Here is a 16,106-nt window from a genome sequence, read left to right as displayed (position 1 = left end):
CAACAGATTGACTAATTTTACAATTTTAAAGTAGTGGCCAAGAGAAAGTATACATTTTGCATTACTTCAGTGCTAAAAGCAATTAATAAAAATACTGTTTAAAACATACACAATACACAATGTTAAGACACAAAATGCTGGAATGACTCTGCGGGACAGGCAGCATCTCTCACTCTCACTCTCTCTCTCTCTCTCTAGAGAGAGGGAGAAGAAATGGGTGACGTTTCGGGTCGAGACCGGTCATCTTCAGTCTGAAGAAGAATATCGACACAAAACATCACCCATTCCTTCTCTTCTAAGATGCTGCCTGCCCCGCCAAGCTACTCCAGCATTTGTGTCTATCTTCGGTTTGAACCAGCATCTGCAGTTTCTTCCTACACATGTATCAAAGTTAAATGTGCTCACTTATTATTCTTTCAAATATTTTCAAAGCAGCATTTATCTTTTTGATCAGCAACGACGCTTTTCTTTGTCCACATATTATGTAATGTGTCAACTGCATGATTTGCAACACTATCGTAAGTTATCATAAAAAGCTGAACTGAAAGTGTTGTTGAATTAATAAAAAACTCAGTAAATACTCCAAGCTGGTTACCTTCAATATCATACAACTGACTAATGAAATGGAGCAACAACAAAAAAAAGATAATTAATTATAATGACATTGAAAATGACCAATTTCTTGAATTCTCTTCCATAAAAAGTCTTTCAGCCTTTTCGCTGAAATTCTGCCAAATATCTTATTAACAGCAACTAATGGGCTTATTTAAAACTATCTTTCTGCACACATTAAACGCAATAAATAGTTTGCTAATAGTATAATTGGGTTTTCCAAGATATTAAGGAAATAAAAATGTGATCATCGAGTCCAGTTTGCTGTCACAACAGAAGCAGAAATGTGAGGGGTAGGACACTCTGCTCTAATCAACTATCCATTATTTTGGCAGACACACACTTCTTCACACACTGTGCTAAGTTTGGAAACTTACGTTAACATTAGTTCACTGTACATAAATGGAGATGAACTACAGGAGGAGTTTAGCAGGCAGGCCAGCACATCATCATCCCACTTCTCCATTGGAGAGTCACAAAATTCTTTCACCTTGTGCATCATTTCAGCATTTGGAATACTGTGGTGTACTAATGCGAGAAGATGTTTTTTTTGTCTGATCTGGAAATAAGACTTACACTGGAGAAGAATTGGAAAGCTTTATTCATAATTAGTTTAAATGAATTTTGGAATCTTGAGTAGTATTGCTCCCTATGGAGAAGGTTTGGAAGATATGGAGGTAACTCAAACATGTCAGTCTTTCTGTATAAGGTACAAATTCACCGTCCCACTCTCTTAAAAGATCTAATTATCATGCTCAAAGTTTTACAAGCCAACAGCTGATAATCAACTATTCCTCAGGGGGAAAAAAAGGAAACAGATAATTAAAGATCAGACACCGCAGTACAGATGGTGGTGACACAAACCATTTGACGTAGAACAACTATTCACCACCTGGGTAAGGGATCCAATTTTTGCCCAGGGCTTTGCGATGTTGTTGAGCACACAAGAAGCCACAGGCAGAATAAATGCTGCAGAAATTTTGTGCACTACATCTCCTGGAGTCAAAGTTGAAATGCTCCACTCTATGCAACTGGGGTTTGGCCTAGATTATATTACATCACTAACTTTCTGCTTCCCACCTGTTGCAATTTGTCTTCCACATAAGACTCACCCAGAATTATTTTTTTTTGATATTAAACAAATAATCTGCATTTGCAGTGTCTCGACTTAAGAAATATGCTTCACGGAAACTTCAGCAGATGTGGTATAAGTGAGAAGTGATTTTTAAAGGCGCAGTATAAATGAAGAAAGGGATGCTGGAGGTCCAGAAGGAGGGCCGGGAAGAAATTTCAGAACGAGGTGTACACAACCAATAAAAGAGGGCATTTAATCATTGAAGACGCGCGAATAAGAAGCAAATTAAATGCCATAAAAAGACAAGTTTTTGAACCTTTAAAAAATCGGATGGGGGCCAGACCTCTTAGGAAATTTTATTTATTGAGAAGTGGAAGGGCAGAGTGTGATGTGCTGTGGACCTGGCACCGAGAAGGTAACGGTTCCTGGTGGTGGGAGGGAAACAATAAATCCTACAAATACACCGCAGCATATTAATGTTATCTGCATCACACATACACTAACGATGCATTTGCACGGATTGTCTCCACCTTGCCCTTACCCGCTGCGAACTAAATGTTAACGTTACACGTCCAAACAAACGTGCGACTGATCGTACTTCCTGGTCTGAAAATTGCAAACTGTTCCGTTCCCCACCCCCCCAATGTGCATTGCTTCAAGCTGGATCTCACTCCCCGTTTGGAGTTCTTACCTGCTTGTATCAACAGATCCAGCTGGTTGTGCCGCTCGTAAAGGGCTGAGGCCATTTTAATCCCCTCCCCACCCCTCCCGGTAAATGAGTGAGGGGGGAAAAAAAAGAGTGTAGGAACTCTTATTCCAGGACTCCAGGAATGATGCAGTCTTCCTCGGGTAGAGTAAAGGGGGAAACCATCCGGAAATCAACTGCAGAGCAAAGCTGTGCAACTGGCGGAGAAGGGGTGGCGAGGGGAGCGGGGCTCTCTGTAGCCCCGCCGGCTGCTCCTGCACAGAGGGGTGCGGGCTCAGGAGGGCTCGCCTGCCCCGTCTGCCATCTGCTCGTTGCAACCCGGTGGCGGTATTCGCCACCCCGTGCCCCTGGCCGCGGGAGGGCAAGCCGGGACTGGGGCCAAGCCACCTCCGACGCTTGGTGCAATGGTCGGCGCCAATGTTTTGCTACACTTCCTGGAGAAAGGTCGATCCATGTGGAGAGCGGAGCGGTGGGTGGGTGGTGCAGGAGGAGTTCCCGGTGCAGACAGTGGCTCTCCCGGGAGCGGGTCTTGCAGCAGCGGAGCCCGGTGTGGACAGCAGTTCCCGGTGCAGTCGCGGCTCTCCCGGGAGCGGGTCTTGCAGCAGCGGAGCCCGGTGTGGACAGCAGTTCCCGGTGCAGTCGCGGCTCTCCCGGGAGCGGTGCCCGGTGCAAGTCAGGAGCTATCCCGGGAGCGGTGCAGCCAGCGGCTCTGGCCGACTGCCCCGTGCAGTAGCGGCGCCCGGTGCCGTAACGGCTCTTGCATTAGCGGCGCCCGGTGCAGTAGCGGCTCTTGCATTAGCGGCGCCCGGTGCAGTAGAGGCTCTTGCATGAGCGGTTCACGGTGCAGTAGCGGCTCCCGGTGCAGTAGCGGCTCCCGGTGCAGTAGCGGCTCCCGGTGCAGTAGCGGCTCCCGGTGCATGAGCGGTTCACGGTGCAGTACCGGCTCTTGCATTAGCGGATGCCCGGTGCAGTAGCGGCTCTTGCATTAACGGCGCCCGGTGAAGTAGAGGCTCTTGCATGAGCGGTTCACGGTGCAGTAACGGCTCCCGGTGCAGTAGTGGCGCCCGGTACAGTAGCGGCTCTTGCATGAGCGGTTCACGGTGCAGTACCGGCTCTTGCATTAGCGGATGCCCGGTGCAGTAGCGGCTCTTGCATTAACGGCGCCCGGTGCAGTAGCGGCTCCCGGTGCATGAGCGGTTCACGGTGCAGTAACGGCTCCCGGTGCAGTAGTGGCGCCCGGTACAGTAGCGGCTCCCGGTGCATGAGCGGCGCCCGGTGCAGTAGCGGCGCCCGGTGCAGTAGCGGCGCCCGGTGCAGTAGCGGCGCTCTTGCATGAGCGGTTCACGGTGCAGTAGCGGCTCTTGAATGAGCGGCACCCGTTACAGCAGCGGCTCTGGTAGCAGCGGTTCTCCTAGGAGTGGCGCCCGGTGGTTCCCGCAGCCTCAATGAGCAGAGAGATGCAGACAGGGACACATTTGTGGACTACAAATACCACCATCACAGTTTATTTGATAAAGAGCCCGCGGACGTATTTTTAACCCCTTTACGGTTTAAGGAACACGTTCCACGAATATTATTTGTTTGATACTCTGTTATGTAAATTTATTTTTTCCAATGGCTTCTACATTTCGAAAAACTCAAATTCTCTGTTTAAAAAAAAAACTAACAGGTGATTTGTAGTGTATTTCTCAAAATCAGGGTATTATTCATAACCAATGTGTAGGAAGAAACTGCAAACTACAGAAGGGTCTCGACCCCAATCACCCATTCCTTCTCTCCAGAGATGCTGCCTGTCCCGCTGAGTTACTCCAGCATTTTGTGTCTATAGGGTGATTTCACGAAAGGTCACTGGAGCGTAAATCCCCACTCACGTGACCGAAAATTTTAACTGGGGGACAAGTGTCACTTCCTTACATGTTAGTGGATGGGAAAACACGCACTTTCACACCCGTTAAAAACATCGAAAACGGCCCGTTTTTGAGCTGCAATTAAGTGAGCCAGTCGGGGTGACCGTGAGGAACAGCTACCTAAATTTACAGTCCAAAAAAAAAGATAGAAACTAAGGTAAATACAAGAGGGAGCTGAAGGTGTAAAAAAGGCGGAAGTAGTTAGCGGACTTTTTTCTTGGAGATTTAAAGATCCAAAATATCGGGAATTATCGCGTTTGCTCGCTGCATTTCATCAAAAGTGGCATTATTGACTTTTTTATCTTTATTCATTTGTTATATGAAAAGTATTAAAAGTGAAAAATCCGTCAATAAAATTGCAAAATCGCCCATGGTTCTCGGGTGGGTTTTAACATGCAAAATGAAAACGCTTCTGAAGCTCCATTTACCATTTAAATAATCGTAAACTTGCATCTCAGTAAAATTTATTTCCAAACGCATTGAGAGTTTACGATTATTTAAATGGTAATTGGAGCTTCAGAAGCGTGTTCATTTTGCATGTTAAAACCCACCCGAGAACCATGGGCGATTTTGCAATTTTACTGACGGGTTTCTAACTTTTAATACTTTTCATATAACAAATGAATAAAGATAAAAAGTCAATAATGCCACTTTTGATGAAATGCAGCGAGCAAACGCGATAATTCCCGATATTTTGGATCTTTAAATCTCCAAGAAAAAAGTCCGCTAGCACTTCCGCCTTTTTTACACCTTCAGCTCCCTCTTGTATTTACCTTAGTTTCTATCTTTTTTTTGGACTGTAAATGTAGGTAGCTGTTCCTCACGGTCACCCCGACTGGCTCACTTAATTGTAGCTCAAAACCTGGCCGTTTTCGATGTTTTTAACGGGTGTGAAAGTGCGTGTTTTCCCATCCACTAACATGTACCGGAAGTGACGCTTGTCCCCCAGTTAAATTTTTCGGTCACGTGAGTGGGGATTTACGCTCCAGTGACCTTTCGTGAAATCACCCTATATCATTACTAATGATATTCTGAGGCAATGTCACGCCAGAGGAGGTTTACCAGAAAGAAGGCTGACACAAAATGCAGGAGTAACTCAGCGAGACAGGCAGCATCTCTGGATAGAAGGAATTGCGGGTCTTGAGGGTTTTGGCTACAAGGAGAGATGGATAGACTTGGATTGTTTTCTCTGGAACATCCCAGGTTGAGTGGCGAAATGATAGAAGTATATAAAATTATGAGAGGCACAGATAGCGTAGACAGAACCTTTTTCCCCCAGAGTGAAAAATGCCCAGCACTGGACGGCACAGCTCTAAGGTGAGCGGGGGAAAGTTTAATGGAGATGTACGGGCAAGTTTCTTTACACAGTGGGTGGTAGGGGGCTGGAACCCATTGCCAGGGGTGGTGGTGGAGGTAGATATGATAGTGGTGTTTAAGAGGCTTTTGGATGGGGCCCATGCAGAGAATAGAGGAATATGGACCATGTGCAGGCAGATGAGATCAGTTCAACTAGGCATCATGTTTGACACAAACAATGTGGGCTAACGATTCTGTTCCTGTGTTGCACTGTTCTATATTCTATTACAATCAACCTGTCCATAGTGTACAGTTAAAATAAACGGTACAACATTTAGTGCAAGATAAAGTCTGATAAAGATGGTTCAAAGATCTCCAATTAGGTGCATGGGAGGTCAAGACTCTAGCAAGCTGGTGAGAGGATGGTTCAGTTGCCTGATAACAGTTGGGAAGAAACAGTCCATGAATCAGGAGATATGCACTTTCAAACTTCTGTACCTCTTGCCTGATGGGAGGAGTAAGAATAGGAAATGACACTCACCCTTGATTGCTGGAGGCCCTGTCGTAGCAGTGTCAAGCGTAGATGGAGTCAATGGAAGGTAAGAACCAGGGGCCACAGTTTAAGAATAAGGGGTAAGCCATTTAGAATGGAGATGAGGAAAAACTTTTTCACACAGAGGGTTGTGAATCTGTGGAATTCTCTGCCTCAGAAGGCAGTGGGGGGCAATTCTCTGGATTTCAAGAGACAGTTAGATAGAGTTAAAGATAGCAGAGTCAGGGGATATGGGGAGAAGGCAGGAACGGGGTACTGATTGTGGATGATCAGCCATGTTCACGGTGAATGGCGGTGCTGGCTCGAAGAGCTGAATGCACCTGCACCTATTGTCTATTGTGAGTTTGGTTTGCGTGATGATCTGGGCTATGTCCACAATTCTCTGCAATTTCTTGCGGTCTTAGATGTGGCAGTTCCCAAACCATGTTGCGATGCATCCCAATAAAATGCTTTCTATGGCACATTTGGTGGTTGGTGAGGGTTGTTCGGGATATGCCAAGCTTCCAAAGCCTTCTAAGGAAGTACAGGCGTTAGTGTGCTTTCTTGGTCATCAATGTGGCTGGTCCAGGACAAATTTTTAGTGATATTTATTCCTAAGAACTTGAAGCTTTCGACCATTTCTACTTTGGTGCCATCAATGTATACTGAGGTGTGTGTACTGCTTCGCTTCCTGAAGTCAATCGCAATCTCCTTTGCCTTGCTGACATTAAGGGAGAGGTTGCTGTTTCGGCACAAGGTTATGAGGTTCTCAATCTCTTTCCTGTGCTCGTGTCTCGACATTATTTGATATCTGGCCCACAACGGTGGTGTCGTCTGTGACCTTGTAAATTGAGTTGGATTAGTACTTGGCTGCACAGTCGTGAAAGTATGAGGAGATTAGTAGGGGGTTGACAACACTTCCTTGCAGGGCACCAGTTTTGAGGATTATCGTAGAGGGTGATATGTCAGCTCTCCTCGCTGATTGCAGTCTGTTGGTCAGGAAGTCCCGGATCCAGTGGCAGTGTTGACTCCAGGTTTCACGAGTTTCGAGATGGAATTGGTTGGGAAAATGGTATTGAAAGCAGAGCAATAATTTATGATTAGGAATCTGACGCTGGTGTCCTTTTGCAGGTGTTTCAGGGATGAGTATAGGGTTAGGGAGACGGCATCATTGGTGGATCAAGGCTGCTTAGTAGGCTGGATGTAAGGTGTGCCATAACCAGCCTCTCAAAGCACTTCATGATGGTGCAAATCATGGCTATCGGATAGTAGTCATTCAATGCATGAGATCCTGCTTTTCTTTGGTACAGGGAAGATAGAGGTCTTTTTGAAGTGGGTGGGTACCTCAACACTGAGTAGAGAGAGACTAAAGACGTCCTTGAACATTGGCCAGTTGGTCCGCGGACTGGGTTTCTGTCCAGGCCAGTTGCTTACCTCAGGAAGGCCGGTCTAACTTCTGCAACAGTCACCATGGGAAGCGGCACACTCAAGCCTGATGGGACGGATGTCGTTGCCCAGTTGGCCTGCTCAAAGCGAGCATAGAATACATAGAATACATACCTACAAAGCCCTCCACCATCTGGCCCCCCCATATCTCACTGACCTCCTCTCCCCCTACCAACCCTCACGGTCCCTCAGATCCACATCAGCCAGTCTCCTCTCCATCCACAAGTCCAACCTCCGCAGTTTTGGGGACAGAGCCTTCTCCAGGGCAGCTCCCAGGCTCTGGAACTCCCTCCCCCAACTGATCCGCAATTCTGTGTCCCTCACCATCTTCCAGTCCTGCCTCAAGACCCATCTCTTCACCTCTGCCTATCCTTAGCCCCACGTCCCCCTCCCTTTTCATCTGTGCATTAATTGCCTCATATTGTGTTTTGTATTGAATTCTGTCTTTACTTTGTGTACTAGTCATGTCTCTACTATTTATTTCATCCCCCTTACTTGTTTTTCCTCTACCTGCTAAATATTTGTAAGGTGTCCTTGAGACTCTTGAAAGGCGCCCATAAATAAAATGTATTATTATTATTATTATTATAGTTCATCAGGGAGGGTCACACTATCACCAATGATGCTGCCTGACTTTGTTTTGTAGTCAGTTACAGTATTCAGGCATAGTCGACGGGTGTCCAAGTAATGATACTGGGACTCCGGTTAGTCACAGTATTGTCCCTTAGCAGTCCTGATAGTCCCATTTCTGCACTCTTCTCCCCAAGCTCCACAAATTGTTTACACTCGAGTATCTCTCTAATCCTCTTAGGAAGCACTGGAAACGCCATCTTTATTGCCTGCAAGTTCCAGATCGTAACCATGATTCTACATTAAAAACCTTTCCTCTGTACCTTTTGGGTGAAAGGTCTTTCATCTCTGACGCAGACATATTCAAGCATGTCAGGTAGATTAATGAGATTAAAGCCGAGCACGTGTGTTGAAGTGGAACCAAATGTATTGAGTAGACTATTTAACCCTTTGATTTTATACTGCCTCACAGAGGAATCCCAGTACCCAACCGATCTATTCACTCTAGAATCTCATCTGCCTAGATTGTATCAACCAAAACACTAGGGACAATTTACATTGGCCAAGTAACCTACCAATCCTTCTGTTCACCTGATTTGATATGTGGGAGGAAACACTAGCACGTGGAGAAAACCGACGTTTACACAGGGAGAATGCAAACTCACACAGGCCCCTGAGGTCAGGACTGAACCTGGGTTATAGAAGGTGTGGAGCAGCAGCCAATGTGTTTCAACTGAAGCTGGCGGAGAGGCTTTGGCGGGCGGCCAAACTCGCTTGGAGGCCCCTTGGACGTGGCACTGCCCGAAAGCTCGTCGGGTGTGGAATTGAGGCACTGGAGACATCAGGCGTGGAGAGCAAGGGCTGGTAGGAGGGTGAACCGGGTTATTGCCTCCAGCGCCTTTAAGGTAGGCTGCAGGAGGTTGCCCCCGGGGCACAAGATCACCGGAGAGAAGAGAGACGGCAGGCCGAGCTGGTTGTGGGTAATGGCAGGGATCGAGAGACGCTCCAGTAGAATGAACACGAGGGAATCGGACTTTGAACCAGATGAAATGGCAATACACATGGTGGGGTTGGCATTTTTTGCTAAATGAATTTGAATATGTGATGTTTCATTGCATTTGTGACAATAAATATCCATCTAATTAATGCAATATTAACTCGTTAGCACTACGCAAATCTTGCCTAATGTTAAATAATGGGTCTCATTTACAGAACATGATCCACCAATAAATATATTTAAAGCGCAGTCTACAATTGTTATCAGCTACATTTCAAATTGCTCAAGGGAAGTGTTTGCAGGACAATACGCCTTGAGTATTAGAAAGGCGCTATATAAATCCCATCCATTATACTATTGTGCAGCCTGTGGAGTGGAATCTGCAAAATCATGGCAGGTAATCGTCAAAGAATATGATGGTCGTCGCTGGAGTTATAGTTTATACTGTGTGTCTGCAGGTGCCGATTCTATCACGGCTCCCAGTGGAACAGTTTATATTGCTGTGTTTGATGTCCGTGTTTGTATCTCTACAACAGGGACACAGTTTCAACTGAGGCGTCCGATGGAAGTATTTATAGTGCTTTCCCCCGACAGACGGTGCAGTGTACTTTACAGCCACTTCAGGCACCGTTTATGCTGCAGATTCTGCATATTAAGGTCATATGGAGTATTAGGCCATTCGGCCCATCAAATTTACTCCGCCATTCAATCATGGCTGAATTATCTCTCCCTGCTAACCCCATTCTCCTGCCTTCACCTCTGACACCTATACTAATCAAGATTCATATTGTTGAAGATAGACACAAAATACTGGAGTAACTCAGCGGGACAGGCAACGTCTCTGGAGATAAGGAATGGGTGGCGTTTCGGGTCGAGAACCTTCTTCATATTAGTGAATCTGCGAGCACAATTTATATTCATGCCTCTAAGGCACAGTTTATACTGCTGATTCTGGAGACACAGTTTATACTGCTGCCTCTAGTGGCACATATTACACTTTGGTTTCCGATAGCACTTTTCACGGAATTATTGAATCAAATGGCACAGAATTGAGCCCTTTTGGCCCATCTTCATGCTGACTGCTGCCTATCTACAGTAATCAGTTAATTCTGTTCTCCCTGTTTATACTCTCCCTGGTAACACTGTTTAAGGTCATAAGAAATAGTAGTAGAATTATGCCATTCAGCCAATCAAGTCTTCTCCGCCATTCAATCATGATCTATCTCTCCCTCCTAATACCATTCTCCTGCCTTCTCTCCATAATCTTTGCCACCTGTACTAATCAAGAATCTATCTATATCCACTGACTTTGCCTCCACAGCCTTTTGTGGCAAAGAATAGTAAGGTTAAACGAGAACTTACCAGTTTGAAGTTTGATCTGTATTTTATGAGGAGTTACGATGAGGGATTACGTGAAGAACCCGTTCAGCACGCATGCGCGGCATACTTCAAAGCAGCGGTGTGGAATCACAGATAGACACATAGAAGTAAACATAGTAAAGACAAGGAGACATCAGTTTGACCCATATTATTGAGGGTGGGAGCGGAGGGCACGTAATCCCTCATCGTAACTCCTCATAAAATACAGATCAAACTTCAAACTGGTAAATTCTCGTTTAATCCTACTATTTTACTTCGGAGTCACGTGAGTGACTACGTGAAGATTTCAAAGCTCTGTGATTTCAAACCGTGTAACAGTTATTACTTCATCACTGCCGAAGTCCTTGAGGGAGGAAGTGTGTTATCGTAATCAACCAATGAATCTGTTTATGAAAAACAAAACGGTATTTATTAACAATAACAACAAAAAATAATTGCTCCCCCGGGCTTAAATTAAATGTTTGCAGACTGTAAAATAGTTTCTGCAAATAACACAGGTTTTGCCAACGGCTTGTGATTAAAAAATCCTGAACGTGGTTTCCCTCGACCATCCTGCTGTAGCCAGGATGTGGTCCATCGACACGTTCATTCTTTCCGCCGTTGACGTGGATGCTGCCCTGGTAGAGTGAGATTTATACAAGTTAGTGTCAATCCCGGCAGCTTTTAGTACCTGCTTGAGCCATCTCGAAATGGTTTGGCTCTTCACCCGACCATGAGGTTTTTTATGACTGACCCACAAGGCGTTTTCACTCCCTCGAATATTGTTAGTTGTGTCTATATAGGATAGTAGGTGGGTCATGACACATAACCGTGGTTCTGGTGGGTAAACCCGGAATACCACGACTGGACTTGGTGTTCCTGGCCTGCTCTGTTTGATCAGTCCCTGGATTATAAACGAGATCTGGTCTGGAGCTGTAATCATGTTGTCCAGTCGTAATTGATGTAGAGACTGGACCCTCTGTGCGGACACAAGTGCCATTAACATGAGCGTTTTGAGTGTCAATTGTTCCAGGCTGAGGCATCTGGCTGGTGGCCATCCCCTGAGGTAAGTCAGGACCACACTGACATCCCATATATGGGTGTACCTTGGTCTTGGGGGGTTGGTGTTGTAAATGCCTTTCATTAATTTTACCACCAGCGGGTGAGATCCCATGGCCTGTTGTCCTGGTGCTAGTGTTAAGTAGGCAGACAGGGCACTTCTTGCTGTGTTGATGGCACTGTAGCTGAGTCCTTCTTCGTAGTGAAGTTTGGCCAGGAATTCCAGTACGTTGGTGACTGATGCAGTTGTGTAGGTGGTCCCTGTATCCAGGCAATACTTTTCCCATTTTTTGATACTGGTCAAGTACTGTTTTTTAGTGGATGTTCGGAGGGATGCTGACATGGTGTCGACGGTTTGTTCTGATAATCCCAGTCCCAGCAATGGTCTGTTCAGAATCTGCAACCCAGGAGTTTGATTTTTTCATGGCATGGGTGGCTTATGCCTGACACTGGGTGTGTTAATAACTCTGGGTCACTGGGAAATATCATCGGAGTTCCAACAACCATGTCATGGAGTATCGGGAACCATGGCTGCGTAGGCCAGTCGGGTACTATCAAAATACCTGAAGCAGAGTCCATTTGTATTTTGCGTAGTACCCGACTAATGAGGCAGAAGGGAGGAAATGCATAGAAGAAGAAATTTCTCCAATCCAGCGCGAACGCAATCTACCGCTCCACGCGGCTCAGCCGGCTGTCTCTCCCCCACCCGGGAGGAGAGACGTCCCCGTCCGATGTGTCGGAAACCACCGGCCGGATGCTTTTCCTGGTAGCTTTACATCCAGCCCGCTGCTCAGGCGCTAGCGGGGCTGGGCTCGGCACGGTGTTGGGAATAGCGGAGCGCTCGGTAAGCGTTCCTACCGCGCCTGTTGCTGCCCCCCCCCCCTGATGGAACGCTCCACTGGTGGAGTCGAACGGGGACAGATTTCTTTGAGAGCCTTTTCTTCGGTATACTCATTCTGAAAGAAAAATCAGACGGCTCTCCTTTCACAAGTAAAGCCGACCTCAGTTCAACTTACCTGACGGTACGTCTTTTAATTTGCAGCGGGAGCGCCTGACTCCCGCTGTTGCATTGCTGGCATGATGCTGCGCATGCGTGCTGAGCGGGTTCTTCACGTAGTCACTCACGTGACTCCGAAATAAAATTCCACAGATTCACTACCCTCTGACTAAAGAAATTTGTCCTCCTTCCTAAAAGGACATCATTTACTTCTGAGGCTATGACCTCTAGTCCTAGACTCTCCCACTAGTGGAAAGATGCTCTCCATATCCACTCTATCCAAGTCTTTCACTATTCTGTATGTTTCAATGAGGTACCCCCTCAATCTCCTAAACTCCAGCGAGTAGGCCATTTGGCCCTTCGAGACAGCAGTATATATCTGGGATAATTCTTGTAAGCCTTCTCTGAAACCCTCTCCAGAGCCAGCACATGCTCTGTTCTGTTTCACAGAGACATGGCTCACCCCCAGCTCCTCAGACTCAGCAGTCCAGCCTGAAGGTTTCTCCATCCATCGCATGGATCGTACGCAGGCATCTGGGAAAGGGAGAGGAGGGGGCGTCTGCCTCATGGTCAACTCTGCGTGGTGCTCAGACATGGCAGTCTTATCCAACTCTTGCTCTCCACACCTGGCTGTGAAGTGCCGTCCCTTCTACCTACCGAGGGAATTCACCTCCATCATCCTGACCGCGGTCTACATCCCACCCCAAGCTGATATCCATCTGGCACTGGGAGAGCTGCATGCCGTGGTCAACAAGCACCAGACGGCTAACCCCGAGGTGTTTACCACCATAGCCGGGGACTTCAACAAAGCCAACCTGAAGAAATTGCTCCCTAACTTCCACCAACATGTCTCCTGCATCACCAGAGGATCAAACACCCTCGACCACTGCTACACGACCATCAAAGACGTCTATCGCTCTATTCCTCGCCCTCACTTTGGTAAATCCGACCATACGGCGGTGATGCTGCTTCCTGCCTACAGGCAGCAATTGAAGAGCGCAACCCAGAGGTGAGGACAGTACAGAGCTGGCCGTGGGTGGGGGGGGGGGGGGGGGGCCACAGAGGAACAACTCCAGGACTGTTTGCAGTCTGTAGACTTGGCAATGTTCAGGGACTCGGCAACTGACCTGAATGAATACGCCACAGTGGCCACAGACTTCATAAAGAAATGTGTGGAGGACTGCATCCCAACAAAAACCTTCTGAGTGTTTCCTAACCAGAAGCCTTGGATGAACCATGAGATCCGTATTCTTCTGAAATCCAGATCCCGGGCATTCTGGTCTGGAAATGCAGAGGTCTACAAGAAGTCCAGATACGACCTTGGTAAGGCCATCAAAAAGGCCAAAAGGGACTTCTGCTCCAAGCTGGAGGTTGAGATGGATGTTTGGCAGCTGTGGCGGGGCCTGAATCCAATCACCTCCTACAAAGCGAAATCAGGAGGCAGCTCAATTGTCAGCAAAGCATCACTCACTGACGAGCTCAATGCAATTTACGCACGCTTTGATAGTGAGAATACTGATGTGCCTTCCCGAGCCCCCCCACATCCCCATTCGCTGTGATGGTATTTCAGTCAGTCACAGAGGCCGATGTCAGAATATCCTTCAGGGGGGTGAACCCCCGGAAAGTGTCTGGACCTGATGGTATACCCGGCCGTGTTCTAAAAACCTGTGCGGAACAACTGGCTGGAGTTTTTACGGACATTTTCAACCTCACTCTTCTGAGGTTTGAGGTTCCCACCTGCTTTAAAAGGGCATCAATAATACCAGTGCCCAAGAAGAGCAAGATGACGTGCCTCAATGACTATCGACCAGTGGCACCAACGTCTGTGGTGATGAAGTGCTTTCAGAGATTGATTATGGCGCATACCAACTCATACCTCGACAAAAACCTGGACCCACTACAGTTCGCTTACCGCCACAACAGATCAACGGTGGATGCAATCTCACTGGCTCTCCACTCCGCTCTGGACCACTTGGACAACAAAAACTCATATGTCAGGCTGTTATTCATTGACTACAGCTCGGCATTTAATACCATCATCCCCTCCAAGCTGGTTACCAAGCTCTCAGATCTGAGTCTCTGCACATCCCTCTGCAATTGGATCCTCGACTTCCTCATTCACAGACCACACTCTGTCCGTATTGGTGGAAATGTGTCATCGTCAATAACAATCAGCACGGGAGCACCTCAAGGCTGCGTGCTCAGCCCCCTGCTGTACTCACTCTATACTCATGCGTAGGACAATGTGCGAACTCTATCATCAAGTTCGCCGACGACACCACTGTTGTGGGACGTATCACCGATGGGGACGAGTCGGAGTATAGAAGTGAGATCGACCGATTGACAAAATGGTGCCAGCACAATAACCTGGCTCTCAACACCAGCAAAACCAAGGAACTGATTGTGGACTGTGGAAGGGGTAGGATAAGGACCCACAATCCTGTTTATATCAACGGGACGATGGTGGAAAGGGTCAAGAACGTCAAATTCCGGGGCATGCATATTTGCGAAGATCTTTCCTGGTCCCAGCACACTGATGCAATTATAAAGAAAGCACATCAGTGCCTCTACTTCCTGAGAAGATTACGGAGTCGGTATGTCAAAGAGGACTCTCAAACTTCTACAGGTGCACAGAGCATGCTGACCGGTTGCGTCGTGGCTTGGTTCGGCAACTTATGCGTACAGGAGCGGAAAAGAATGCAGAAAGTTGTGACCACTGCCCAGTCCATCATCGGCTCTGACCTCCCCACCATCGTAGGGATCTATCGCAATTGCTGCCTCAAAAAGGCTGCCAACATCATCAAGGACCCACACCATCCTGGCCACACACTCATCTCTCTGCTGCCTTCAGGTAGAAGGTACAGGAGCCTGAAATCTGCAACATCCAGGTTCAGGAACAGCATCTTCCCCACATCCATCAGACTAATAAACACAACTTCAAACAAACTCTGAACTATAACAGCCTATTGCACTTGATCTGTTTATTTATGTGTGTATATACGGTCTATCCTATATAGACACACTGAACTGTTCTGTATTTATGCTTGCAGTACTCTGTTGTGCTGTAGCAAGCAAGAATTTCACTGTCCTATCTGGGATACATGACAATATACTCTCTTGACTTGACTTGATCCTTCCTCAGATATGGGGCCCAATCTTATACCATATTTGGCCCATCTTATACATGCTGACTGCTGCCTATCGACAGTAATCAGTTTATTCTCTGTTTGCACCGTCTCCGGTGAGATGGCTTACACCGCCCCCGGCGTGACTCTGGTATCACAGTTTACACTGTTCCCTCTAGTGGAAATGTTTATATGTACCGCTACCTCTTCTGCTGATGTTGCCCTCTCTGTGTCAAGTGGAAATGTTTATATTGTTGTTGCTGTCTCTTGTAGCACAATTTAATTTGCTATTACTCCCGAGATAGTTTATGTTTGCGTTTTCTGGTGGCAAGGGGTTTACATAGTTGCATAGATTGGAATGCTGGACTGAGTGACACTGTTTCTGTGGTGTGTTATTGGTACAGTTTATATTGTTCTCTCCACTG

General features: G+C 46.9%; 1 protein-coding gene across 7 annotated transcripts in view; it reads right to left on the bottom strand.

Moving 5' to 3' along the window:
• The window catches only part of LOC116974132 (ETS-related transcription factor Elf-1-like), a 137,992-nt gene that overhangs the window by 47,925 nt on the left and 73,961 nt on the right, over nucleotides 1-16,106 (bottom strand). The window contains exon 1 of one of the 7 annotated variants that reach the window (XM_033022300.1): nucleotides 2,379-2,954. The exons of the other annotated variants lie outside the window; for them this stretch is intronic. Within the exon in view, the coding sequence (XP_032878191.1) occupies nucleotides 2,379-2,433 (55 nt within the window). The 5' untranslated portion in view covers nucleotides 2,434-2,954. Of the gene's footprint in view, nucleotides 1-2,378; nucleotides 2,955-16,106 lie in introns of those variants that run through there. 7 annotated transcript variants of the gene reach the window in all.

Source organism: Amblyraja radiata, chromosome 6, assembly GCF_010909765.2.
Source record: "Amblyraja radiata isolate CabotCenter1 chromosome 6, sAmbRad1.1.pri, whole genome shotgun sequence".
Taxonomy (NCBI): Eukaryota; Metazoa; Chordata; class Chondrichthyes; order Rajiformes; family Rajidae; genus Amblyraja; species Amblyraja radiata.
Note: the sequence above shows the minus strand (reverse complement) of the source record. Positions and strands in the feature narration are given on the sequence as shown.